This window comes from Acipenser ruthenus, chromosome 16, assembly GCF_902713425.1.
Source record: "Acipenser ruthenus chromosome 16, fAciRut3.2 maternal haplotype, whole genome shotgun sequence".
NCBI lineage: Eukaryota > Metazoa > Chordata > Actinopteri > Acipenseriformes > Acipenseridae > Acipenser > Acipenser ruthenus.
Window position 1 is genome coordinate 27,738,913 of NC_081204.1, and position 23,639 is coordinate 27,762,551.

At 41.9% G+C, this 23,639-nt stretch overlaps 1 protein-coding gene and 1 pseudogene across 2 annotated transcripts in view; one reads left to right on the forward strand and one right to left on the reverse strand.

Annotated features, from left to right (window-relative positions):
• LOC117412552 (Krueppel-like factor 8) overlaps positions 1 to 16,170 on the reverse strand; it is a 28,139-nt gene extending 11,969 nt beyond the window's left edge. Inside the window, exons 1-3 of one of the 2 annotated variants that reach the window (XM_058989253.1) lie at positions 15,493 to 15,578; positions 13,627 to 13,926; positions 6,545 to 6,646 (exon numbers count right to left, since the gene is read on the reverse strand). In XM_058989253.1, coding sequence (XP_058845236.1) covers positions 6,545 to 6,592 — 48 coding nt within the window. In that variant the 5' untranslated portion in view covers positions 6,593 to 6,646; positions 13,627 to 13,926; positions 15,493 to 15,578. Of the gene's footprint in view, positions 1 to 6,544; positions 6,647 to 13,626; positions 13,927 to 15,492 lie in introns of both variants that reach the window. The other variant, XM_058989251.1, reaches the window with a different exon arrangement.
• A 1,863-nt stretch (positions 16,171 to 18,033) lies between these two features.
• LOC131697877 (RNA-binding protein 41-like) lies at positions 18,034 to 23,504 on the forward strand (annotated as a pseudogene).
• The last annotated feature ends 135 nt before the right edge of the window (positions 23,505 to 23,639 follow it).

A 23,639-nucleotide genomic window follows, 5' to 3' on the forward strand; every position in this document is an offset into this window, starting at 1 on the left:
ATCAAGGTGCAATTTTTGAAGAAAACGCATCCTTGCATTGTGCTCTTTACTGTCTTCCATGTTTCTGTGGATCTTGTTTACAGCCCAGTTAGTTTACATAATTACCAGTTAGAACAACAGTCACCTTCCAAGCTCTGTGATAGCCAAGTAACTCAATCTGACCCCTTTCACAGGGCTTCAAAAGAAATACCTTTAATACACACCTTTCTCTTTTTAAATGTATTTTGTCCCCAGGGGAACACACCAGCAGTATTAATATAGGCTGTATGTTGATCCATCAATGTTTAGATCATGGAACAGACCTCCTTGAATGAACCCACTGATCCTTAAGGGAGACGGGTACAGGTTTTTAATGCTTACTATGCCAAGCACATACAGTTTGTTTGCAGAACAAATATCAATCAGCCTGCTGAGTTGATCATTAACTATGTGTGCTGCTGGACACGACATATAAATGCACAAGTCTTCCTGGTTATATATCAGTTAAAAACAAATTGAAGTACACATTTTCCTAATGTAACATTACTCAATCAAGTACAGCAGTCCATTTTCACAAAACCAGACTAGCACTTATCTTCGACTACCTAATGTTAAACTAATAAAGAATCATTGCTAATCAAGGTCTTATTTCTATACAAACTGCCATTAAAGTCTATAAAACCCCATTATTATTGTCTCTGACCTTTATTTAAATCTGATTGTGACTGTGGTTGGAACCATTGACAATCAGGATGTAAAATGGGAATGGGAGGAAACCCACTTTTAAAGGTGCAGACGGAAACATAACATTATAGCTTGGGTTTGAATCCCAGACTCAATGCTGGCCATGTTGATTTCTCAGTCCTACCCAGCTACAGCTGAGCCTCTCCCCTCCTTAGCACTAGAAATGAGATTCCGAATCTCAGCCAAGCCTCCCTGAAAGGGGGATTTGATTTTTTTTTTTAAACACAACTGACAATACTATTGCAGTTGTAGGTAATCTAATTTATTGGCACTTCTGAGCTCAAGGTGCTTCTTTTTCTAACAACCAAGAACAAAGTGCCTGGGAGAACAGAGGAGGCTGGAGCTGTCAGACTGGCAGACGAACAGACAAGGCTGTAAATCCATACTTGTTAAAACGTTTTTACACTCACATACAGTACTGTGCAAAAGTTTTAGGCAGGTGTGAAAAAATGCTGTAAAGTAAGAATGCTTTCAAAAATAGACATGTTAATAGATTATATTTATCAATTAACTAAATGCAAAGTGAGTGAACAGAAGAAAAATCTAAATCAAATCCATATTTGATGTGACCACCCTTGCCTTCAAAACAGCATCAATTCTTCTAGGTACACTTGCACAAAGTCAGGGATTTTGTAGGCATATAGTCAGGTGTATGATTAAACAATTATACCAAACAGGTGCTAATGATCATCAATTCAATATGTAGGTTGAAACACAATCATTAACTGAAACAGAAACAGCTGTGTAGGAGGAATAAAACTGGGTGAGGAACAGCCAAACTCAGCTAACAAGGTGAGGTTGCTGAAGACAGTTTACTGTCAAAAGTCATACACCATGGCAAGACTGAGCACAGCAACAAGACACAAGGTAGTTATACTGCATCAGCAAGGTCTCTCCCAGGCAGAAATTTCAAGGCAGACAGGGGATTCCAGATGTGCTGTCCAAGCTCTTTTGAAGAAGCACAAAGAAACGGGCAACGTTGAGGACCGTAGATGCAGTGGTCGGCCAAGGAAACTTACTGCAGCAGATGAAAGACACATCATGCTTACTTCCCTTCGCAATCGGAAGATGTCCAGCAGTGCCATCAGCTCAGAATTGGCAGAAAACAGTGGGACCCTGGTACACCCATCTACTGTCCGGAGAAGTCTGGTCAGAAGTGGCCTTCATGGAAGACTTGCGGCCAAAAAGCCATACCTCCGACGTGGAAACAAGGCCAAGCGACTCAACTATGCACAAAAACACAGGAACTGCGGTGCAGAAAAATGGCAGCAGGTGCTCTGGACTGATGAGTCAAAATTTGAAATATTTGGCTGTAGCAGAAGGCAGTTTGTTCGCCTAAGGGCTGGAGAGCAGTACACGAATGTCTGCAGGCAAGTTTGGGGCTGCATTTCTGCAAATGGAGTTGGGGATTTGGTCAGAATTAATGGTCTCCTCAATGCTGAGAAGTACAGGCAGATACTTATCCATCATGCAATACCATCAGGGAGGCATCTGATTGGCCCCAAATTTATTCTGCAGCATGACAACGACCCCAAACATACAGCGAAAGTCATTAAGAACTATCTTCAGCGTAAAGAAGAACAAGGAGTCCTGGAAGTGATGGTATGGCCCCCACAGAGCCCTGATCTCAACATCATCGAGTCTGTCTGGGATTACATGAAGAGAGAGAAGCAACTGAGGCTGCCTAAATCCACAGAAGAACTGTGGTTAGTTCTCCAAGATGTTTGGGCCAACCTACCTGCCGAGTTCCTTCAAAAACTGTGTGCAAGTATACCTAGAAGAATTGAGGCTGTTTTGAAGGCAAAGGGTGGTCACACCAAATATTGATTTGATGTAGATTTTTCTTCTGTTCACTCACTTTGCATTTTGTTAATTGATAAATATAAACTATTAACATGTCTATTTTTGAAAGCATTCTTACTTTACAGCATTTTTTCACACCTGCCTAAAACTTTTGCACAGTACTGTACATCCCCCGCTAAGGCTATAAATACAAAATTAGCTTTATCATGATAAAGTAGATCACCATGACAACTATATGTAATACAAGAGCATTCAGGTGAAAGTACTGCGACTGTGAAAATACACTAGATAACTCCCGATTCATTTTAACTCATGAAGCTTCCCATTCTGCAGACAAACCATCCTGGAGGTTCACCTGCCTTAGAAACATACTAGATCACAGGGCGACTATTCTAAAACAATAAATCAAAGAGCAATGTATGGCCCCCAGCTTACAGTATCACAGCCCTGCTCCAATGTGGAGGGGCTAGTTTACCGTGTCACACACATACTTCGATGCCCTGACAGAGTGTGAGAATGTGAGGTTTCCGGTTTCCTTTTATCTCAGTCTGTCTCAACCCCCCCCCCCAACTCCCTGGTGACTGAGGACTGCACTGTGCATTTGCAGACAGACTCGAAATCTGAGCACAGAGCCCACTTCCTGTTTCTCAGCCACACAGCACTGTCAGCAGAGAGAACATTGAAAGAGAAAGAGGGGAGTGGGTGGAAAAGGCCTTTGGTTGCCATAGCAACTAGACAGTGTTAGCTCACTGTCTCGCTCCATCTCTCTTACACTTCAATCATTTTTTTTCACTCTCCCTGTCCTCTCACACTCCAGCCCCTTCCCTAATTTCTCTCTCTTCACATTCCCTTCCTTTCCCCGTGTCTCCCTTTCCTCACTCTCACTATCTCTCTCTCTCTCTCTCTCTCTCTCTCTCTATCACACACACACACACATTCTCAACCACTCCCATCATTTCCCTCCCTACTTTCTCAGCCTCCCTCCCCTCTGGAGTGTAGCCATCCTTCATCTCTCCTTGCAGTTTAAACCCTCCCCCTCTTTTCACCCCATAGCAACAACACCAACGCAAACCTTTTTTCTTTTATTTTCTTTTCTTCTTTCTCACTTTCACTCCCTCTCCAGTCTCTTGGGATGAAGCTTCTGCTGAATCTTTCTCCCCCCCACTCCCTTTTACCTCTCGCTGCAACCAGATGGCTGCTAAACTTAATTAGCAATAATAATAATAATAATAATAATAATAATAATAATAATAATAATAATACCTTTAAAAAAAGGGTTTTAAAACCTAGTTCTTATTGTATTTAAAGAGTAGCTACAAATGTCATTACAATACATTTTTTTGGCATTTCCCCTACTATTTGTTAGCCTTTGTAATCATTCAGAGTTATGTTTCCCCATATTGTGCGGTGATCGTTTTCTCTAAACCTGCCTTTACCTGGCTCTGAGCTGCATTGAGATTGTCTGTATGAATAGCCTCCCTCATTCTATTCAAATCACATGAAACTGTAGCCTTTTAAAACGGTCAGCCCCACCTACCCTGTATGTGTATGTATACAGCTCTGGAAAAAATTAAGAGACCACTGCAAAATTATCAGATTCTCTGGTTTTACTATTTATAGGTATGTGTTTGGGTAAAATGAACATTTTTGTTTTATTCTATAAACTACTGACAACATTTCTCCCAAATTCCAAATAAAAATATTGTCATTTAGAGCATTTATTTGCAGAAAATGACAACTGGTCAAAATAACAAAAAAGATGCAGTGTTGTCAGACCTCGAATAATGCAAAGAAAATAAGTTCATATTCATTTTTAAACAACACAATACTAATGTTTTAACTTAGGAAGAGTTCAGAAATCAATATTTGGTGGAATAACCCTGATTTTCAAGCACAGCTTTCATGAGTCTTGGCATGCTCTCCACCAGTCTTTCACATTGATGTTGGGTGACTTTATGCCACTCCTGGCGCAAAAATTCAAGCAGCTCGGCTTTGTTTGATGGCTTGTGACCATCCATCTTCCTCTTGATCACATTCCAGTGGTTTTCAATGGGGTTCAGGTCTGGAGATTGGGCTGGCCATGACAGGGTCTTGATCTGGTGGTCCTCCATCCACACCTTGATTGACCTGGCTGTGTGGCATGGAGCATTGTCCTGCTGGAAAAAACAATCCTCAGAGTTGGGGAACACTGTCAGAGCAGAAGGAAGCAAGTTTTCTTCCAGGACAACCTTGTACTTGGCTTGATTCATGCCAAAGCTGCCCGATTCCTGCCTTGCTGAAGCACCCCCCAGATCATCACCGATCCTCTACCACATTTCACAGTGGGTGCGAGACACTGTCTCCAGGAGTGGCATAAAGTCACCCAACATCAATGTGAAAGACTGGTGGAAAACATTGAAGGTGTTGGTGTCATGAAAAAGTAGGTCAACCTGCATCTGCAGCCTATTGAATAATGCCGAAACAAATGTTAAACGTCAAGTGCTTGGAGGAATTACTATACACCAGGTTATTGAATGTACTTTTCAGGATATAGGTAAACATGAAAGTGCTTGCCAATGCTTGCAAGCATGAGCCTCTGCTTAAGAGACAGTCCATCTGAAACTGACAGAAGCTTGGGTGCACACCAGCAACCTCTCAGCCCCAATGAAAGCTTCTTATCGCCTTCCAAAAGTTTCCCTCCCACTAAGACACATAGTTAACAGCTTTGATATTCCATTGTATCGTCACACACGTAGGGGTCAGCATTTCCCATTATTAGAAAATGGCTTTGACCTACCCAAGAACGCATTACCTCATTTCCAAAGTACAAGCATAACAAAAACATTTCTCGAGTGTGTTGAAATATTTCACAGCAGGCCATACACCCTGCGTGTTGCTCACGTAGCGCATTAACTAATATGGCACAAAAAAACAAATCATTATTGCTATGCATTTCAACTGCAAATGCCTGCAGAGATAGAGCAGAGGAGACTGCACCATCTCAGATGCAGTGAGCGGATTCTACTTCTATAGACAATTAGGAAAGTCGAGGACAAAGAAGGATGATTTGCCATTAGAGGGGGGTGAGGGGCCAGGCAAGTACCCAAAAGACTTCAACGTCCCCAGGCCACACCCAGTGTAATCACTGAAACTCTGCATGTGTGCACATTTGTGTAAATGTGGGTGGGGGTGGGGCTGGTTTCAGTTTCTATACAAGGCTTGCTGGAGGCTGGTTTCTATGGCAACCTGGCTGGGATGCTGCAGATTCCACAGAGGAATTTTCAGGAAAGTTTGTTCCCATGGTTCTGTGAGAAGATCACCTTAGAAAAGCAGGATACAATATTCAGATTTGCGTTGGTATTGTGGTCATCAAAGTGGTCTTTCATTAGCTGTCAACTGGGCAACAATTCTAGGGAGATGAAAATGTTGTGTTCATGAAGTACAGGGTCCCAGTTCTGGACAGCTGGGAATGGTGTTACTTTCTGTGCCTGGGAATTACTGCATTAAACCAATTTACACAACGAGACTCCTGCCAAGGTCTTTAAAATATGGAATGTCTCATAATACACTGCCACGTTGTTTTTAAAAGTACTGTTCAATTAATAACACTTGTCTATGTACACACACACACACTCACATACTGTATAAGAAATGCGGAAACATTCTTTGTGTGTATGACAATAGAAAATAGCAGATGCCACCCAATTTGAAAAAAAAATAAAAATACAAAACAAACTACTAGCATATTTGCTCTTTCTGTAAACCAAAGAAACAAGATTTTGAAAAACCTTTTACCACCAATTGTGTCATGCCAGTATGCATTCTTTCTATTATTGCAATTATTTAATGTGTGTGTTTGGAGGGACAAAAGATGGAATGTCTCTGTACATCCCCTTCAAAGTGGTGTACAGTCCATTAAACAGCACATATCCCCCGTCCTTCAGCTTTAACTTCACACAGCTCCCACTAATCACCCCCACCCCACTGTGCAGGAAGCGCATGCTGGGATCCACCGCTCAGGTCTGGCTCACTCACTCACCGAAGCTCCCGGTTCTATGGGCTCCAGCTTGACTTCTATGGCTGGCATCCCCTCTGGCGTCAGTGTGCTGCTGGGAAAGGAATCCTTGGGATTGGTTGTGCCCTGAAAAAGGAGAGTGAGAGAGAAAGAGAGAGAGTGTGAGAGGGGGAGTGTGTTAGGGTGGGGGATGGGAAAGCAAGGGGTCTCAAACTGCAATCTAAAGTCAAAAGCTCTTCTTTCCTGTTTAAAAAAAATTACATTTCTTGTTTATTTATTCACAGTGTGAATGGGATAGAGATGGAAAAAAGCCTCCCATTCCATAGCAGTCCCTCCTGGTTTTACTGCTGTTTTCTTAAAGCTCCATTCAAGGTTTGGTTGTAAATGGTCTGTTTCCCTATAGTGGAGAAACACAACTTAATTTACAACTAGCAACCTGGTATAGGGGGTCCCCAGTGGGGGGCAGATCTGTGTGGAGTGCCGGGTAAGACTTAGTGTTGTTTGAATCCTGTTTTTGCTGAGTTGTCAATCCTGGGGATCCTGAAAGGGAGCGCTACATTGGCCTTTGCTCTCCAGTACGTTAGACAGGAAAACCATCTCATTGTGTTACAGTACAGCAACCGCTGGTCAGGCGCCCACATCAGCACAGACTAGCCTGGCTGGTTCCTTACATCCAGGGTTAAGTAGCTTTGCAAAGTGAAAAGAGGCTATTGGCTTGATGGCATGAACGGAGGTTATTGGTTGATCTTCAATAGGACATTTATAAAAAAATTTTTAATAAAAACAGGGGTAAAAAAAATGTATGGAAAAGAAAACAGCAAGTTTCACCTTTCCAACCACTCTGCAGGGTTTTCAAAATACAGCATATACTGTGACTATAAGGTTCAGTGGGAGGGGGGGGGGGTTCTATGTCCTGTAACACAGGAAGTGAAAATGTTGTGGCAGGAAAAACTGGCTTTACCTGAGTCAATAAAAAGATCAACAGCAAAACAACACAGGACTTGTGAGAATGTTGTTATGCTATTGAGGTAAGAAACAGGCTTGGTTGATACACCTTTAAAAATAAAATGTGTAAATCTTCAGTTACCTCTTAAATCAACAGACTTGAAAGTCATAAGAAGTCATAAACCGCATCCACCACAATTACATCAAGTGTATTGTTTGAGCAGGAAAGGTCCCATTGACATTTTTATCTCATTTCCTTGGGGGAGTTAGATACCCTCACGCTTTAATAGAGTAAAACATTATAAGCAAACCACTATAACGCTGCAGTAAGCGAGAATACAAAATGAAGGACTGGTTTAAATCAATTTGACACACGTTCACAAGTCATCAGTTATTGTGCTAGTCGGTCTGTATGGGGAAAATAAAATGTAGCTATGTTAGTTTATAAATGTATACGACTCAAACTCCAATACATTTAGAGAAACAGTCTTGAAAACACAGGAATGGGCGGTTGGGGCTGCTGCTGCTGCTTCATATCCGACGATACTAAAAGCTTCTGGGTGACTAAGATCCTTTCAGACAGCCTGTTTTATTGTGGCGAGAGGTCTTCTTGAATACCACTCCCGACTGGGTCCCAACACGAACCTCAAAACCCAATGGCCTCTTCTGTAACACACACTGACCTTTGACATCACACTCAGACAGGCTGAAAACAAACCAATAAAGTTTGGACGAGCATACGCCTGTAACACCACACCCTTTCCAAAAAGAGTTTCCAAAATTAGACACACGGTAAAATAACAATTAGCCGGGGAGTGTGCCTTTGAGTATTGGTTAGATCTTTCTGAGTAACAGTGCTTTTTTCCTCAATTAAGGGGTGGGGTGACGGTACCAAGAGTCAAGAACTGTGGGTGCGTTCAGTGTTTCCCCTAAGATAGCTGTGCTGACTGCATTCAGCTGCTGTCTGCCTGAACGAACTGCTACAGTACATCCCTTGTTCTACAGTACCCATGCCTGCTCTACAGTGTACACTATGGCAGATGTAAATGCCTTGTAGTTGCACTCTTCTGGAAAAGAAAGTATGGACAGAAACAGCTGGTTGACTAACTCATTGTAACAAATGTTCCTAGCTTTCATTAGCCCGCCACAAGCCACAACTTATGTCACAGATTTTCCACTGTTTGCAAAGTGACCATGTAATACATATATTATGGAGGGGGTAATTTGCTTGCAATTTGTTTATAAAGGGCCCAAACGGAGGCCACTGTGTCCTCGATTTAAATCCTCCTAAGAAGTTGTCCCGATGATGCCTAAATGCACAGCTCAAAAACGAGCAGCGTGTGTGTGTTACCTAGTCAAAACGTGAATGCCAATCGAACGGATTCTGACTTCAGGAGTAAAAGGATATTCTATGTGAAGATGGTTTAACAGACAATGTTGGCAATGATTTTAATATAGAGAGGTTCTCAGCTGCTCTGCTTTCCCTGGGGAAAGAGGTACAGCAGCTGAACACAGGCTAGCAGGGCCCCTTAACCCTTAGGTACACCTGTGACTTAATGAAACAATGAGAAGCATCTGTGAAGTGATTTACTTTACTGCGTTCCCCCCAGGACCAATGGCTCAGGCATCAGTCTATTTGAGCCCCCATCTTGGTAAGGCCCTGGAACAGCAGCCCCATACCCTTCCACAGAGCTTGAGGAAATTCCACTGTGAGGTGTGGTAGAGAACAGACAGGAAGGGACTGCCTGGACAGATGGCTACCACTAAATCTGCAAACAAACGTGCTTGAACACTGCAGCTGTGCCCAACGAAACTTAGTAGGGTAATAATCATGCACGTGTGTACACAAACTCACACACACACACACACACACATATTTTAATGTAATTTGTCTGTTAGGTGTTTAAAATGCTTTCGAGAAATATTTGTCGGTCTCCATGATTGCCACCTGTTTAAACAGGGAAGCTACACAATATCAGTAGTTTGTGAAGTCTTGGATACAGAAGAACATGCCGCCCAGCAGGCACGAGCGGTCACATTTGCTGGTTACAAGGTTTTTAAGGCTTGCCATAATTTCACACATGGACACAAAAATGGGAGTTGTTATATGAACAGTATGTGCACCATTACCAGAGACACATTCAACTAACGCAGAGGACACACACTTAAATATTGAGTGGTTATATACACATTTTTGAATATTGAAACAAAACGGTATTTTGAGTCAAAGAAGCGATCATTTTTGCATTCGTTCATATGACATCATTCATAAATCAATTTGACAAGGCATGAATGACGTCTAAAATAAACGCACTGTACGGGAAAGTGCTCCTCTGCTTTTAAAGGTAACGTCGTGGGTTACTGGGGTTGTTCTATTGTAATATGATGTACAATCTTCGGATTAGAACCCCATCCTCGTCGCAGCTCTTTAATGTACTGTGTAGCTGCCATATAGACTTGGCAAGAGAAGGAAACAGCTGAGCCCCCCACCCCCTCCAGCCAGGCTGTGAAGCGAATCGGGAGCAGGCTGGAAATCTACCCTGTAGCTCCATTCACCCGGACCAGAGAGGGTAGCAAGAGAGGCTTAAAACTGAACAGAGAAGAGGGGTGCTCTGCTGAGCCGAGCACTCTGCAATGTCACTGCAGGGGAGGGTTTCTCAGTGTTTTGGATATCGGAAGCTGTGGGGGGGAGGGGGTGGTAGTTGAAGGAGAACCTCAATGGTTAATGGTTTGGATAGGAGTGCAAATTACAGTGATGCCAAGAAGGAGAGGAGTTTGCATAATCTGGGGAGAGGGATGGTTTAGAGGGACTGCAGTGTTTGGAAGTGGGTGTGAGTACAGCTCTCTCGTACTAAAGAGCAGGGGCTGTAGGAGTGCAATGGATACAGGATGCTCACTGGGCAGAAATGAAAGAGAGATTCACTGTATATATTTGAGGTTTTTTTTTTTGCTAATGCAGGTGTTTGTCTGGGCAGTGTCCTTCTACGACTGGACGTTTGATTGAATAGCACAACAGGACAGGGAAATACCGCAGGTCATAAATACACAACAAAAGAGCTCTGGTGTTTGAGTTGAATAGGACACCCCTGAGCTTGTTACAGACTGGGGGTAAATCAAGCTTTCAACCTGGAATGGGTGAAACTGCTAAGCAATAGGAGTCTTATTTCCATCCCTTCATATTTCATACAATTACTCATAAAACCAATGATCCAGTAAACAAACGTTTTCTATCAGGTTATAAACGTTGAAACATTTATCTATTCTCCATGCTTAAATTTGTAATTTTCCAAACACAAAATTGATTAAGTCAAGCTCTGAATAGACTAGATTAGGTCTATTCTAATGCAGAATCCCTGCAGCGGCTGTAATGGGTGCTGGCCCCTGGTCTCATGGGCCGCGCTGGCGACCTTTCAGCATCAGTGTTTTACAACAGTACAGGGGAGCTGCCCAACTTTCCAAACAGCAATGAAGATACTGTAGATAGACGACTTTATCTCCGGCTCTGCTTCAAAATTTTCCACTCCTCCCTTCCCGAGCCTACAGGGAGTTCACCGGAACGTGGGGCCCCACCCTGCTCTCTTGCCACGGGCTAACTAACCATGTCACAGAGAGGGTGAGGGGATTAGGAGCCTGGGAGTCGACATACAAAAATAACAATCTCTCTTCAAATTCTGAACTTCAGTTTTTTGTTTTTTTTAAAACAAGTAGGGTTTATGTTCATTCCATACAGTGTGCTTCGGTTGTGGATCTATGTTGTTTCCATCCTTGAGTATCTCAGTGTCTGATCACTCCTAAACTCACCAAAGGAATCTGACCCCCTGAAAGTAAACTTGGGAAACTAAGGAAGTGAGAGTAGCAAACAGCTGAACACAACTAGGGAATAAAGAAACAAACTTCTGTTTTTAAAAGTATTTGGAGTACTCTGATTAACACCTTTTTAGAACAAAAAATAAACACAAATAAAAGTAATTTAATTTAGTGGAAAAAAAACAAACAGTTGAAAGGCTTTTTATGAGAAGACAATTTTGTAAATGTCTCTCCAAAAGATATCATGCAAAAGTCTAACATAAATAACATACATTCTACTTTACCGAAGAGCACTTAGTCTTTGTTGTACTTCTCTCGTGATTTTTTTTTTTTTTTTTACTATAGGCAAATAATTCAATTTCAGACAATTGAAAACAAAAAAAAAGGAAAATGTGAATATTTATTTCAATTTGAAAGAATATTCAAATGTGAAAATCCATGCTCCTCCCAGCACAAGCACAAAGCAGTGCCCCAGTAGGTGCTATCATTGCTCTCCATGCAGAGAGAAGGGGACCCTGATAACCCCCAAATCACTAACATCTCTCTGTGCAGATTCCAGAGCAAGCTTCCCTCCCCTCGGGAACGGGCCAGGGGTGGCTCATGTGATGTCAATTTGGGGACAGTGGGCGGAGGCGGGTGTGTGCAATCCCAGTACAATACTCCCTCTACAGCTTCCTATCGGGGGGGGGCAGCAAAGGGGGGCCACGACAGTTACAACAAACAGGCTGCAGCTCTCAGTAAGAGTTCCTTATTAGAGGCTCAGAGCTGAGCTACCAGCTTCGCCCTGTAGCCAATTTTGCAGCTTTGTGTTTCCTATACAAACTTTGTCCAATAGTTCTTCTACAGAGGAGTCAGGTACAGCAGGTTAAGGGTGAGAACTGGAACAGGGGAAAATGAGAGGCTGCTAACTTACCTAATGCAAGAAAAATATACAGTGCAATCAATAGGGGGTTAATGGAGTGTAATATTTGATATAGATAATCCACTGTTTAGATCATTAAAACATTACTCACTGATACTGAATGGTCAGCACTGAGATGTGTTTCTTCATACCTGCGGGGTGCCTTATGAATCCCTATTTCATATATAATAATCTGACTAGTACATGCCTGATCAAGGGCAAATTACTGGTGAGTCATGCCTTAAGGTAGCTTTTAGTTTCATAACTAAATTATGAAAACAAAGTGTAGGAGGCAGTGAAGCTCATCATACTCATACCCTGTATATGGAAAATACACAGCAGTGTATCAATGAGGGGTTGTCCAGCAATCTGATACCGACTGCAATGGTACAGATGATACTTGATTTTCATGAAAATGGCGCACATGCAGTTTTTCTAAGAATTCTCCATTCCACAGTGGGATGCTTGGTCAGCAGAGACAGGGTTTCTGTGTTTGAGGACAGATTCTCGCTCTCACTTTTAGGGGGGTTCTTTTGACACCAGAATTTAACACAGCTAAATGATTTGTTATTTTCTATGTCTCTGTCCCCAGTTCTCCACATGATGGGAAAGTGAGACCAATTTGAAATGATTGGAATTGTGTTGTGTAGCTCCGTCTGTCATGAACACCCCCCCTACCCCCCCCCCCCCCCCCCCCGCAACGCCCTGCACAGCTGTGACCTTCCATGCATATCCTCCAAGCCAGCCTCCTGTTCTCAATCAGCTCACCCTGTCTTAAAGAGGCAGTGCACCAGCAAATAGCTTTTTTAGCTGAGATACCCAGGGAAGTGTGGGAGGGAGGTGTGTGTGTGTGGGGGGGGGGTCTTTTATTGACACTGAGTGTCTGTAATAATGTGGCTATGTGTTATGGCAATAACTGCAATAATGCAAAAGGACTTAAGGATTTTATAGAAGGCTGATGTTTCTGAAATGCACTGAATTTCTACCAAGCGTAGAAGACTCGCAAAGCATCTAGTAACTTACAATATTTTTTGTTGCTTCACTTTTTTAAGTTTGTAAAGCAAGAAAAGCATATATCTTTTGTGCTTTTAATTTACATTTCCTTTAACTTTCCTTTGTTCGAGTGTTTGTAATCTTGCAGGTTATGTTGCTCCAATACTGCCATTCATTACCCCCGCCCCCCCTTACAGTAAAGACTATATCGTTGAATCAGTTAAATTCAGATAAAGTGCTGAGGAGTAGCCTTTCATTTCCTTAATTCAGAAATTCGTGTGAGAACGTGACCTTTCAACCCTGTTGGCTCCAATTGGTCTATATCATAATACAGTATGGTATTTGAAATAAAATATATGTTGCTACAAACAACAACAATAAATGAAAACCTTAACACATCACTACAACACATCACTGATAGTGATGTCCCCACCTCTACCTTGAACACCTCAACCCTGACCTGGAAACACTAATCTCCTGGGCCAGGCAGCCAGCTGGATTGTTGCCATGGAAATAACAGGTGGCTTCTATGTCCTGGTTCTGCAGTAATCAGGGTCTCTCAGGCCAGTGATCCCCTTATCATTGGGTCACTTTGTCCAAGTCCCCTCCTAGCTCGAGCCAAAAGACCACACTGCCCCATGCTGATTTTCAAATGTTCTGTTCTGCTGTAACCTGCTGCAACATATATTTAATTTGAATGATTCAAGCATTCCAAATTTTAAAAGGTATTGTCAATGTCGACCCAAGGGACTTTTTCGACCTGAAAAAAGAAACAAGGATCAGGGATCACAAATGGAGATTAGATAAAGGGGCATTCAGAACAGAAAATAGGAGGCACTTTTTTTACACAGAGAATTGTGAGGGTCTGGAACCAACTCCCCTGTAATGTTGTTAGGGCTGACACCCTGGGATCCTTCAAGAAGCTGCTTGATGAGATTCTGGGATCAATAAGCTACTAACAACCAAACGAGCAAGATGGGCCGAATGGCCTCCTCTCGTTTGTAAACTTTCTTATGTTCTTAACCTCTAGCCCACACTGCCTCGCTGACCCTCAGATACTGTACTGTATTCCATTCCTGCAGTCACTGTAAACATACAGACCTTCCAGTCCCATTAATCCAAATGCCTCACAGCCCCTTGGCTCTCTGCCCCTCAACCACCAAGACATTCTGCCTTCTAGCCAGCTCCCCATTCCAATTACATACTTCCACCAAGTCCCTAAGCTTCAACATGTATGCTACACTACCTCCTCATCAATCAGCTCTAACCACAAAACCACACTGCCTCCAGGTCCCTCAGCTCTCCGTGGGGACTCACTAGACTACACTGCGCATCCTGTATTCCAGTTGAAGGGCCTTTATCAGACCTAAGGCTTCAATTGTCGATTGGTATTTACAGCCCAGCTGAAACAATGACACCCCATAAATGTTATGTGGCATTTAGGCTTCTTTTGCAGGCAATATATTTTCTTAATGACGGATTAAATGAGGTGTTTAAACATGACACTGTGTACTATGACATTAAATTACACTCAGCATTACATAGAGGACGACTGTTGAAAAAATACCATTCACCTTGTTTTGAATTCATGTGAATAAACCTGAGTAATCCTGTGAGACTTCCCTTGGTTTTGCAACTGAAACGTGTGGAAATGTATTTACATGATATAAAAATTTAATTCAAATCTATTCACATGCAAGTGTATATCCAGTACAATACAGTACAAGTATTGCATCTAAATTACACTCAAATTAAAATCCATATAGAGAATAATAACAATCTGGAAATATAAACGCGTGTTTATTTATAGGTTGCCAGCTCTGGTCTTGAGCTGAGACATGAGTTTGATATTGACCATTAATAACCCCAACACACACCTTCGCTTGGAGCACCAATTATATCCGACCACAGGAGCGTTTTTTTGGAGGCGGTACTGTAGCTTTAAGAGAAGCTTAAGATGGTGCCTCGCACTGCCGCTGCATCTGAGCTTCCTTCCTGTCGCACGCTTACAATTGTACAGCCTAAGACCGAGGGAGCTGATATCTGCAATGATTTGCAAGCGCTAATCCGCGAGTTAGCTGAACTCAAAGAATACTTGCTTTTTTCAAGACTACAGCTTTAACAACGTGCCCGACTGACCTGCTGCAAAATTGCTACCTAACCACCAAAGCAGGCGACACTCCAATGACACAGAATAGACGTTCCCTGTAGGATAGCAGAAGTCTGATAACCTATACGGGTTTCAAATATGTTTTGAACACATGGGAAGTTATACAGCAGGCACACAAAACCGTATCCCAATTTGGAAAACGTGAAACTGACTTACTTTCTTGTTCTTCGGAACCTCCGTGTGCATCTCGGTGGCAGGGGCAGATGCTGAGGAGGGGGGCGCCCGGGTGGGGTTACGGTTTCGCCGGCAGTTTATTTTCATTTAAATTCCTTTTCTCGGGTGGGACTTAGACCATAGCTTTCGCTTTGAAAAGCCTCTTTTCTCTGTGTGACTCTCCCTTGCTGTTGTTGCTCAGTTCGGGTAGAATTTTTTTCTCTCCTCCGCCTCTCCCTGTCCCTGACCCCACCCTGCGTCTCCACCCCATACACTGCATGCAGTGTCAATCAAAGGTATTGCAGCCGAGCACTTTCGAATCTCCTTATTTGTTATTTTATTTCTTACCTAGTCGTCATCCCCACACCCCTGCAGGAGCCACACCTCAGAAGGCTACATGTTTTATTTTTAACACTGCACGCACTATCACTTTGTCGTGTAATTGCATCAGTAGAATTGTAGTTTTGTTTCCAGCTCTTTCGCACATTTTCATGTTAACTGTACCGTACACGGCAATATACCGTGTACATGCTTTACTCCGTTGCGTGTTGCATTCAGTTTTATGGATCTTAAAATAATGAAACACGGTGCTATTTTCACTTGGATTAGCATTTGCACGTTTTCCTTTGTCTAAACCATTTTCTGCATGCAAATGTAAAACATGCTAGACTTGTGTTCATATTATTCTTATTGTTAGTAGTCGTATTACAGTAATGATGCTGACGATATTTCGTGAAATTTCTTCGCATTTTTTCACCTGCAGCAGCCCCGCCCACCGATTGCAGGTTGGCAAAGGGATGGAAACGCCGCCTGCAGGGGACACTCTGGAATGGGGAGGCTTGGTTAAATATTGTTTTGCACTGTTTCATAAACACAAACTACATGAACGTGGTCAGTATTGCATTGCAAAAATACCTCAATACACAGGCAGCCCCATCATTTAGTATAACTTTCATGACAAATCTAAAAGCCATGTAGTTTATTATTATTATTATTATTATTATTATTATTATTATTATTATTATTATTATTAGTATTATTATTATTATTATTATTATTAATAATAATAATATTATTATTAATAATATTATTATTATTATTATTATTATTATTATTATTATTATTATTAGTCCACACAAATAAACAAAAAAAACACTTTCTCCCTACACTTAACAGCTTGCTTCAGTCAACTGAATAAAAGCCACAAACAATTAATGCATTGATTAATTTTCAATTACATAGGTTCCCTTAATTAAAGGGAAAACTGCATGGAGGGGCATGATAGCTATTAAAGATGCAGCCTGCATGATCACCAATAATTCTGCTTGTTGTAAATGCTTAAAACAATAGTTTTACACAACACTCCAGTCTCAAAGGCCATTGGCCAATCTTCATTTTCAGTATTTGCAAGGGGCGGGGCTTCAAGTATAAGGTTCTGCAGAAGAACTCCACACATATCAAAGAAGTTATCTGAATGCATATGCCTCTATTCTATATATGTTAATAACTTAGCTGTTATAAACTCTTCTGTCACATTACTAATTACTGCATGGTTTGTATTTATCACCTGATCCCCACCTGCATCTATAGTAATGTATGTCCACATATCTGATTGACCATGAGCTCCATTATACACAGTATTCTATTAATATAATGCTATTAATTTGCTGGTTTAAAGGTCTTTAAAGTACAGTACAAATGCTTTTTAAAAAGTTCTGAAATCAATGTGATGCCAGAAACTATGGTGGTGATGTCATATTAATTTCAATATGTATTGTTATCTTTCATGTCAGTTGCAATTAGCTCCCTATGGACCATGGTGGGCCATGTAACTCTTGCAAGTTCCAGTGCGTTTCAGATTCAAGAAGCAGTAGGTGAAATGTCCCTCCCCAAGCACCCCAAACCAGCAAGGGTGGTTGAATACTTTTGCAGGCAGAGCCAAATTAAACAAAACACAATGAGAAGTACCTTATTCCCCTCCCCCAGCCATTCCTAACCCCACATTCTAAATGGGTCTTGTTTACTTGGCCATTGCATCAGGGCTATTTTGCATGTTCTATCTAGTAGTGTTTTGCATGATGAATGGAGGTGCTATTGTGCTGTTACTCCATCACTGAATGTCACATTCAGGTCAGGGATTAGAGATCCCATGACACTTGTCAGTTAAATTCTGGCAGAAGGGATAAGGACCACAAACAATACTGTCCCTCCCTCTTCAAGAAAACCCCTCTCCACACTTCAGCATGGGGTTGGAATGGTGCTTTTTTATTCTTACAATGGCACCACAGAGCTACGTCCCTGAAACCATTGCTCAAACAAAAATTCCTGGTTGGTTCGATGGCTGGATTAGCCTTTAATAGATCTCCCTCTAACTAGCCAGCAACTTTATTAAAGCACAATGACTTGCTCTTTAATATAAACTGGGATTCTAGCTAGTCTCCACCTATCAACGAGTAAAAACATTAACCAAACACATTCCTGGGTTCGTAGGAGGGAGGGACCGGGACAATGGGTGATATGCTAGACACTCAAAGTAGTCCAGACCTTCGAACTACTGTATACTGGTGCAGGGCCAGATTACACAAACTCACTTACTTACTGTTATAAAACAGGCGGCTTGGCTTAGCCTGGAGAAGAGGAAGATGTTTCCATGATGTCATGAGTGTGAATGGCACTGCTTAAAATGTAAGTGTAATGAAAAAAACGTGTGTGTGTTTGTGTGCGTGCGTGCGTGCGTTTTAAACCAAGTGCAATTTGTTGAGAAAAAGATGAATGGGTTTGGTTATAATTTAGTCTATTTTAGATCCAAAGGGACCTCCTATAAAAAATAAGTACTGTACTGGCTTTTAGATAACACAAAGGAAGAAAATGTGTTAAGTGGCGCCCCTCACTCTGAATAATAAACCTTATTAAAATGTTCAGTATAGTGTGATGAAATCAATAACCGTTAGCACCCTCTAGTGAAAAGTGAAATGTATTAAAGATTGAGAGAAACTGGCAAAATGATTATTTTCAATACGAGATAACCATTTTTAATTAGTAAACAGAATGCATTCAAGAATACTTGCAAAAATGCAAGAATAGTTACAAAACAAACAGTACTCCATTGCACTACCTTGGTCGCACCGACCACTTTTCCCTTGTTCCAACTTATTTAATACCAGGAGCATATCAGAGTTAAACATGTATTGATAGTGACACTCGTGAAACATTGTGATATACTTTAATGTGTATTGATTACATGCAGGCAGATGAACTGAAAATGTATTGTTATTAGATTGTATATTTAAAAGCAATCAAATATGAATTATAAAGACAAAAAAAAACAAACAAACAAATTGCAGTTTCGGGTGGAAAACTACAGTACCCATAAACCCCGTTAGTGCCAGTTCTTTCCCAGAACACTTTGTGACTGAGTAGGAAGTGGTGTGCTTTTAATTAAAGGGATCGTTCTATATCATGCGCAGGTAAGTTGAGTTACTTGTTTACATTAGTAAACGGGGGGGGGGGGGAGGAGGAAGAGTCATGCTGGTCGTTAAGTTGCGTTAAAAAGTAAACAGAAACATTAACAGCGTTTTAACCTGTAAGATAATGTGTGGGTCAATATAGCGCAGTTTATGGTAACGGTTGCAATGTACTGCACATTCTGCCAGTGAATATTGTTTTTATTTCCCCTTCAATAATAGCATATTGATAAATGCACCAAAATATAAGTTCCGTGTTATTTATATTTCGCGTGCCCAATATGTCGGTGGAGATCAGCATCCTATATTTTTACTTAGCCAATTATTTGTATGTTTTAGAAAATGCAACACAATCATTAACATAGGGTTGGAATAATTGATTAACAGAAACTTCTATTCTAAATTAACTGCAGACTTATGTGATGATCAATTGATAATCAAAATACCATCGCGGCTGTCCTGCCTGTCTCTCACCCCGCAGAGTAAGCAGCCAGCGGTGCCAGGATGAGCCCCTGCCTGAGGAGCAAGAGACGTTAGGAGAAAGGCAGCTTCACAACCTGCTGCGGCAACAGCTGGATACCACCGTCAACATTGATCAGTGAGTACCGACACAGACATAGCGAGCGAGCGAGCGAGCGAACAGGCTTGGGGGGTGGCAGGGAGGGCTGGATTGTTATCCGTGTTAAAATATTAAACTGCAACACAGCAAATTCTATTATTTACAACTCATTTAAAATAAAAATGTTTACAGAAAATATAATTCGGCCATGGTCCTAATTCCATAACTATTTAACTTCAAAAGGACACCTTGCTTGAATCATTTCCTCTAGGTGTGTAGCCAAGAAGAGGTGCTTCGCCCCAGCAGCCCTGTACAAGCCCTTTGGAGGTCAAGCTTCCGGAGTAAGGAGTCTGACCCAGTTTCAGTCTCTGCAGGATGGGGAGGAAGAGCAGGCCAGCCTGCGGGAGCTGGGCCTCAGTGAGGTCGAGATTGGATTGTGGCAGAGCAGAGACTCCCAGGGAAAGGTAGAGTAGAAACAGAGGAACACAAAACCTAACCGTGGTTTGGCACAGTAGCACAGCATGTAGGCTATGACTCCAAACTACAGCGTTATAACAAGGGAAATTAATAAAAGAATCCCTAATTAATATCATAGCCCCCACCCCAGTTTTGACCGTAATTCAGTCTATAACCTAGGAGGGGGTTGTTGACAAGATAGTTACTACTTTATGCATATCGTCAGGCTTTTCATAATCCATCTTCAGCACCCAGCATGGTTTCAGCAAAGGAGTTAACATCAGTAATTACATGAGTAAAAACAAAGTCCTCCGATGAAAAGCAGATGATAGGTCATTCTGTACTTGATTTAAAGCACTGCTGATGTGATGTGTTTGTCTGTTGACAGTAGGTGGGCCAGACAGGCCATGATTGCCTGTGTCACAAAAGTCTTGTCTTGTTCAGAGTCGGGGGCTGGGCGTGGATCCCGGGGCGAAGTGAGACCGGCTGAGAGTCATCGAGGAGAAGATCACACAGCACCAGGAGATCCTGTCCCTGCCACAGAGATTCGCAGGGAGCCGGGGGCTGAGTCGGAGAGAGATGGAGATTGAGAAGGCTATGTTCCAGGGAGCAGACCGGCACGGCTTCCTCAGGGCACTCTACCTCCACTGACACCTGCCATGACACCTGCCATGGCTTTAGTGTACAAGAACACTTTTTAGGATTTCTACCACCCATTATTTTAACCTACTTTTGTTGCATCCTGCACTATGCATACTGGTGACTGTTCGGATATCATATTTTCTGGTAATTAAACCTATGTTGCATGGTGCGATTCCAAAACAAAAAAAGGATTGTATGGCGAGAGCCGAGTTCAAATCAGCATGAAGTTTTAACATCTACTCTCGTGTAATGGAAATCATTAACACTTCAGAAATGTACTGTTTGAAAAGAATGTACACTGTGTAGTATATAGGTCAAATCTACTAGTGATACGCTCCCAAGCTCTTATTCAGAGCCTGAAGTGGTTTCAAAAACACACACACAGTAAACGTATGCTGTTCACACTACATGGTCATTTTATTATTTAATTTAAAAATGTGATTATTTGCAGATGAAAAAATCAAGGCTGCACAAGACCAAAAACTAGACACCATTTACAAAGATCTACTCGGTGGGGCAGAAAATAAACCCTCTTCAGATATTGAGAAAGAAGGGGAGCACCCTACCAGTGAGAACAGCCAGTCAATCACACCCCTGGAGGTACTGCCTTTGAGCGTTCTCTCAGAGAGTGATCCAAGCAACCCCAGCCAATCGGAGTCCAGGGGCAAAGGACTGGATAGTTCCAGAAGCTTCAGTGTAAGCCAGCCAATTGGCAAACTGTCAAGCAGCATGACAGAATCCCTGGTAAAGGTGACTGGGGCAGTGGAATCAATCTCGGAGGAGGAGATCAGAGGGAACAGACAGACTGTAGAGGAGATACGACAGATCCCCAGGTTTCAGAACTACCAGCAAGGGGAGCCCTCAAAGGTGAGTATGAAGATTAAAGTTACAGTGTCCCACAACAGTGTTCAGTTTTACACTAAAATATGTTTCTTCTAAAAAAAATATTAACACTGTTGAAGAGAGCAGTACTAAAACATAATGCAAATAATACTGGTATTCATGTACTGACAAGCAATTGCAATTGGAATGGTGTATTTGCCTTTGCAGTATTTCTGTATTTGTGTGTGTGTGTCCTGTGCAGGTGCTGTGTTTGAAGAACCTGAGTCTGTGTGCCAAGCTTGCCCACCTCGTCTCGCTCTTCTATCGATTCCAGACCCCGGGTGATCCTCCGCTCCTCTATTGCCTACTGACAGGGCGCCTCAAGGGCCAGGCCTTCATAACCTTCCCTGGTAACTACAGCTCACTCTCCAAATTATTCATGGTTTCCTTTTACAAGAGTACAAATATTTAACTCTGTCCCTGTCCCATAGTTTTAGTTAAGGAGGATGGCAAGTGTAAAGTGAGGTTCTGTAGTACTGTACTGTATGACTCTTCATACTTAAATAAGTAGCTTTAAATGACATTTTCTTAGTTTTTATTGAACTGTTCTTTTCCTGATGTTTGCAGTTATTCTTAATTTTTTTTAAACATGTTACGTTGGTTTGACGATGAGTTGATGAACTGCTCTTCAGCTCTAGTCGCCTGCTATTGATATGTCATTTTGGCTACATTAGGCTTTTTATATTAGTAATCACCAGCATAATCTAATTGCAATTATAAGCCCACAAAATTATTACAAGCATCCTAAAAAGGTAAGAGGACAGTAAAAAAAAAACCACATGAAAATGTATCGCATTGAGAAGGTGGGTAGTAAAAATGAAATAACAATTAGTGGGCTCGATAACTTCAGTTCATTGAGCAAACTTTACAAAATCTTTCCTTCCTCCTAACAAGATGAATTGATTTTTCTCCGCAGACTGTGAGACGGCCACAAGGACTCTGGACCTGGTGAATGGGTACTGTCTGATGGGGAAGTCGATTGTCATTGAGTTTGGAAGAGGCCGAACAGAACAGCAGTGATGTTCCTCTCTCTTTCTGAGACTCGCGCGGGCCCTGTGTACTGGCTCACAGTCCACTGAGAGAAGAGACACAGATCCCTGGCTCTTTGTGGATAGAAGATGTCCCTCTCTTTGTCAGAAATAAGCAGAAAGAATCCTAGTTTCCCACACAGTGTTTCTGTGCTGTTATGGGTTAGATTAACAAAGAAGCCTCACCTGCTTTCTCCATGGCTGTAACCTCTTTCATATTTGTAGCTTCCTTCAACCTGGCCAGACAACTTAGTTCAAAACTGAATTTTGCCAGGCAACTTTCTGTATGAGCCAGAAGGACTGCAAACAACATATGTTGACTGTTGTGCTCTTTGATTCATGTATGAAATCAATTCCTGAGTTTCCAGTTAGACCCATTTGATATTTGAGTCTCCTACCTGACTCAGTTTGAAATGGTGCATTTAAGAGTGCAACTAAAAACATGCAAAGGAAGTAATACTTCTGAACCCTCCCTCCTAGACACGGCCGCTGCTGCGATTAGATATTGCAGTTAGATTAACAACTCGGCCATCAGTATAAGGGGGTGTGGCAGAGCAGGGCTCTGCCCTTAGAAATACTGGCAGGGAAGGAGTTAAATTCTCCTCCCTGCCCAGGTTGATTGCGTCAGGTGGGAGCAATCAACCCATTAATCATTCAATTAAGGACTCAGCCACCTGGCATAAAAGGAGGCCTCAGCCTTCAATTTAGAAGAGAGAGTTCTAGAAAGAGAGGAAGAGTGTTTGTCTGTGTGTGCTGTTTTTCTGTTTTGTTAGGTTTTTTTGAATCCAGTGAAGGCAACGCCCAGCCTGGAAGCTTTATTTGTAAGTTTTGTTTTGTGTAGTTTGTGTTTTGAAACCTTTTTGTTTGGCACTTGTGCCGGTTTATTTTGTATTTTTGTTTATTAAAAAAACTTTATTTTGAACTTTAAAACTGTCTCTGAGCCTCAACCTCTGTCATCCTTGTCACATTTGGTGTCAGAGTGGGATAACGCCACCTTTTGAAAAAAAAAAAAAAAAAAGAGAAATGGAGCTGGCCCAGGAGGAGGTGGATGACAACTGGGAGCTGTTTTTAAAAGGGCTCGCGGCAGAGTTGTGCCCCGACTGTGGGGCATATGGGCAC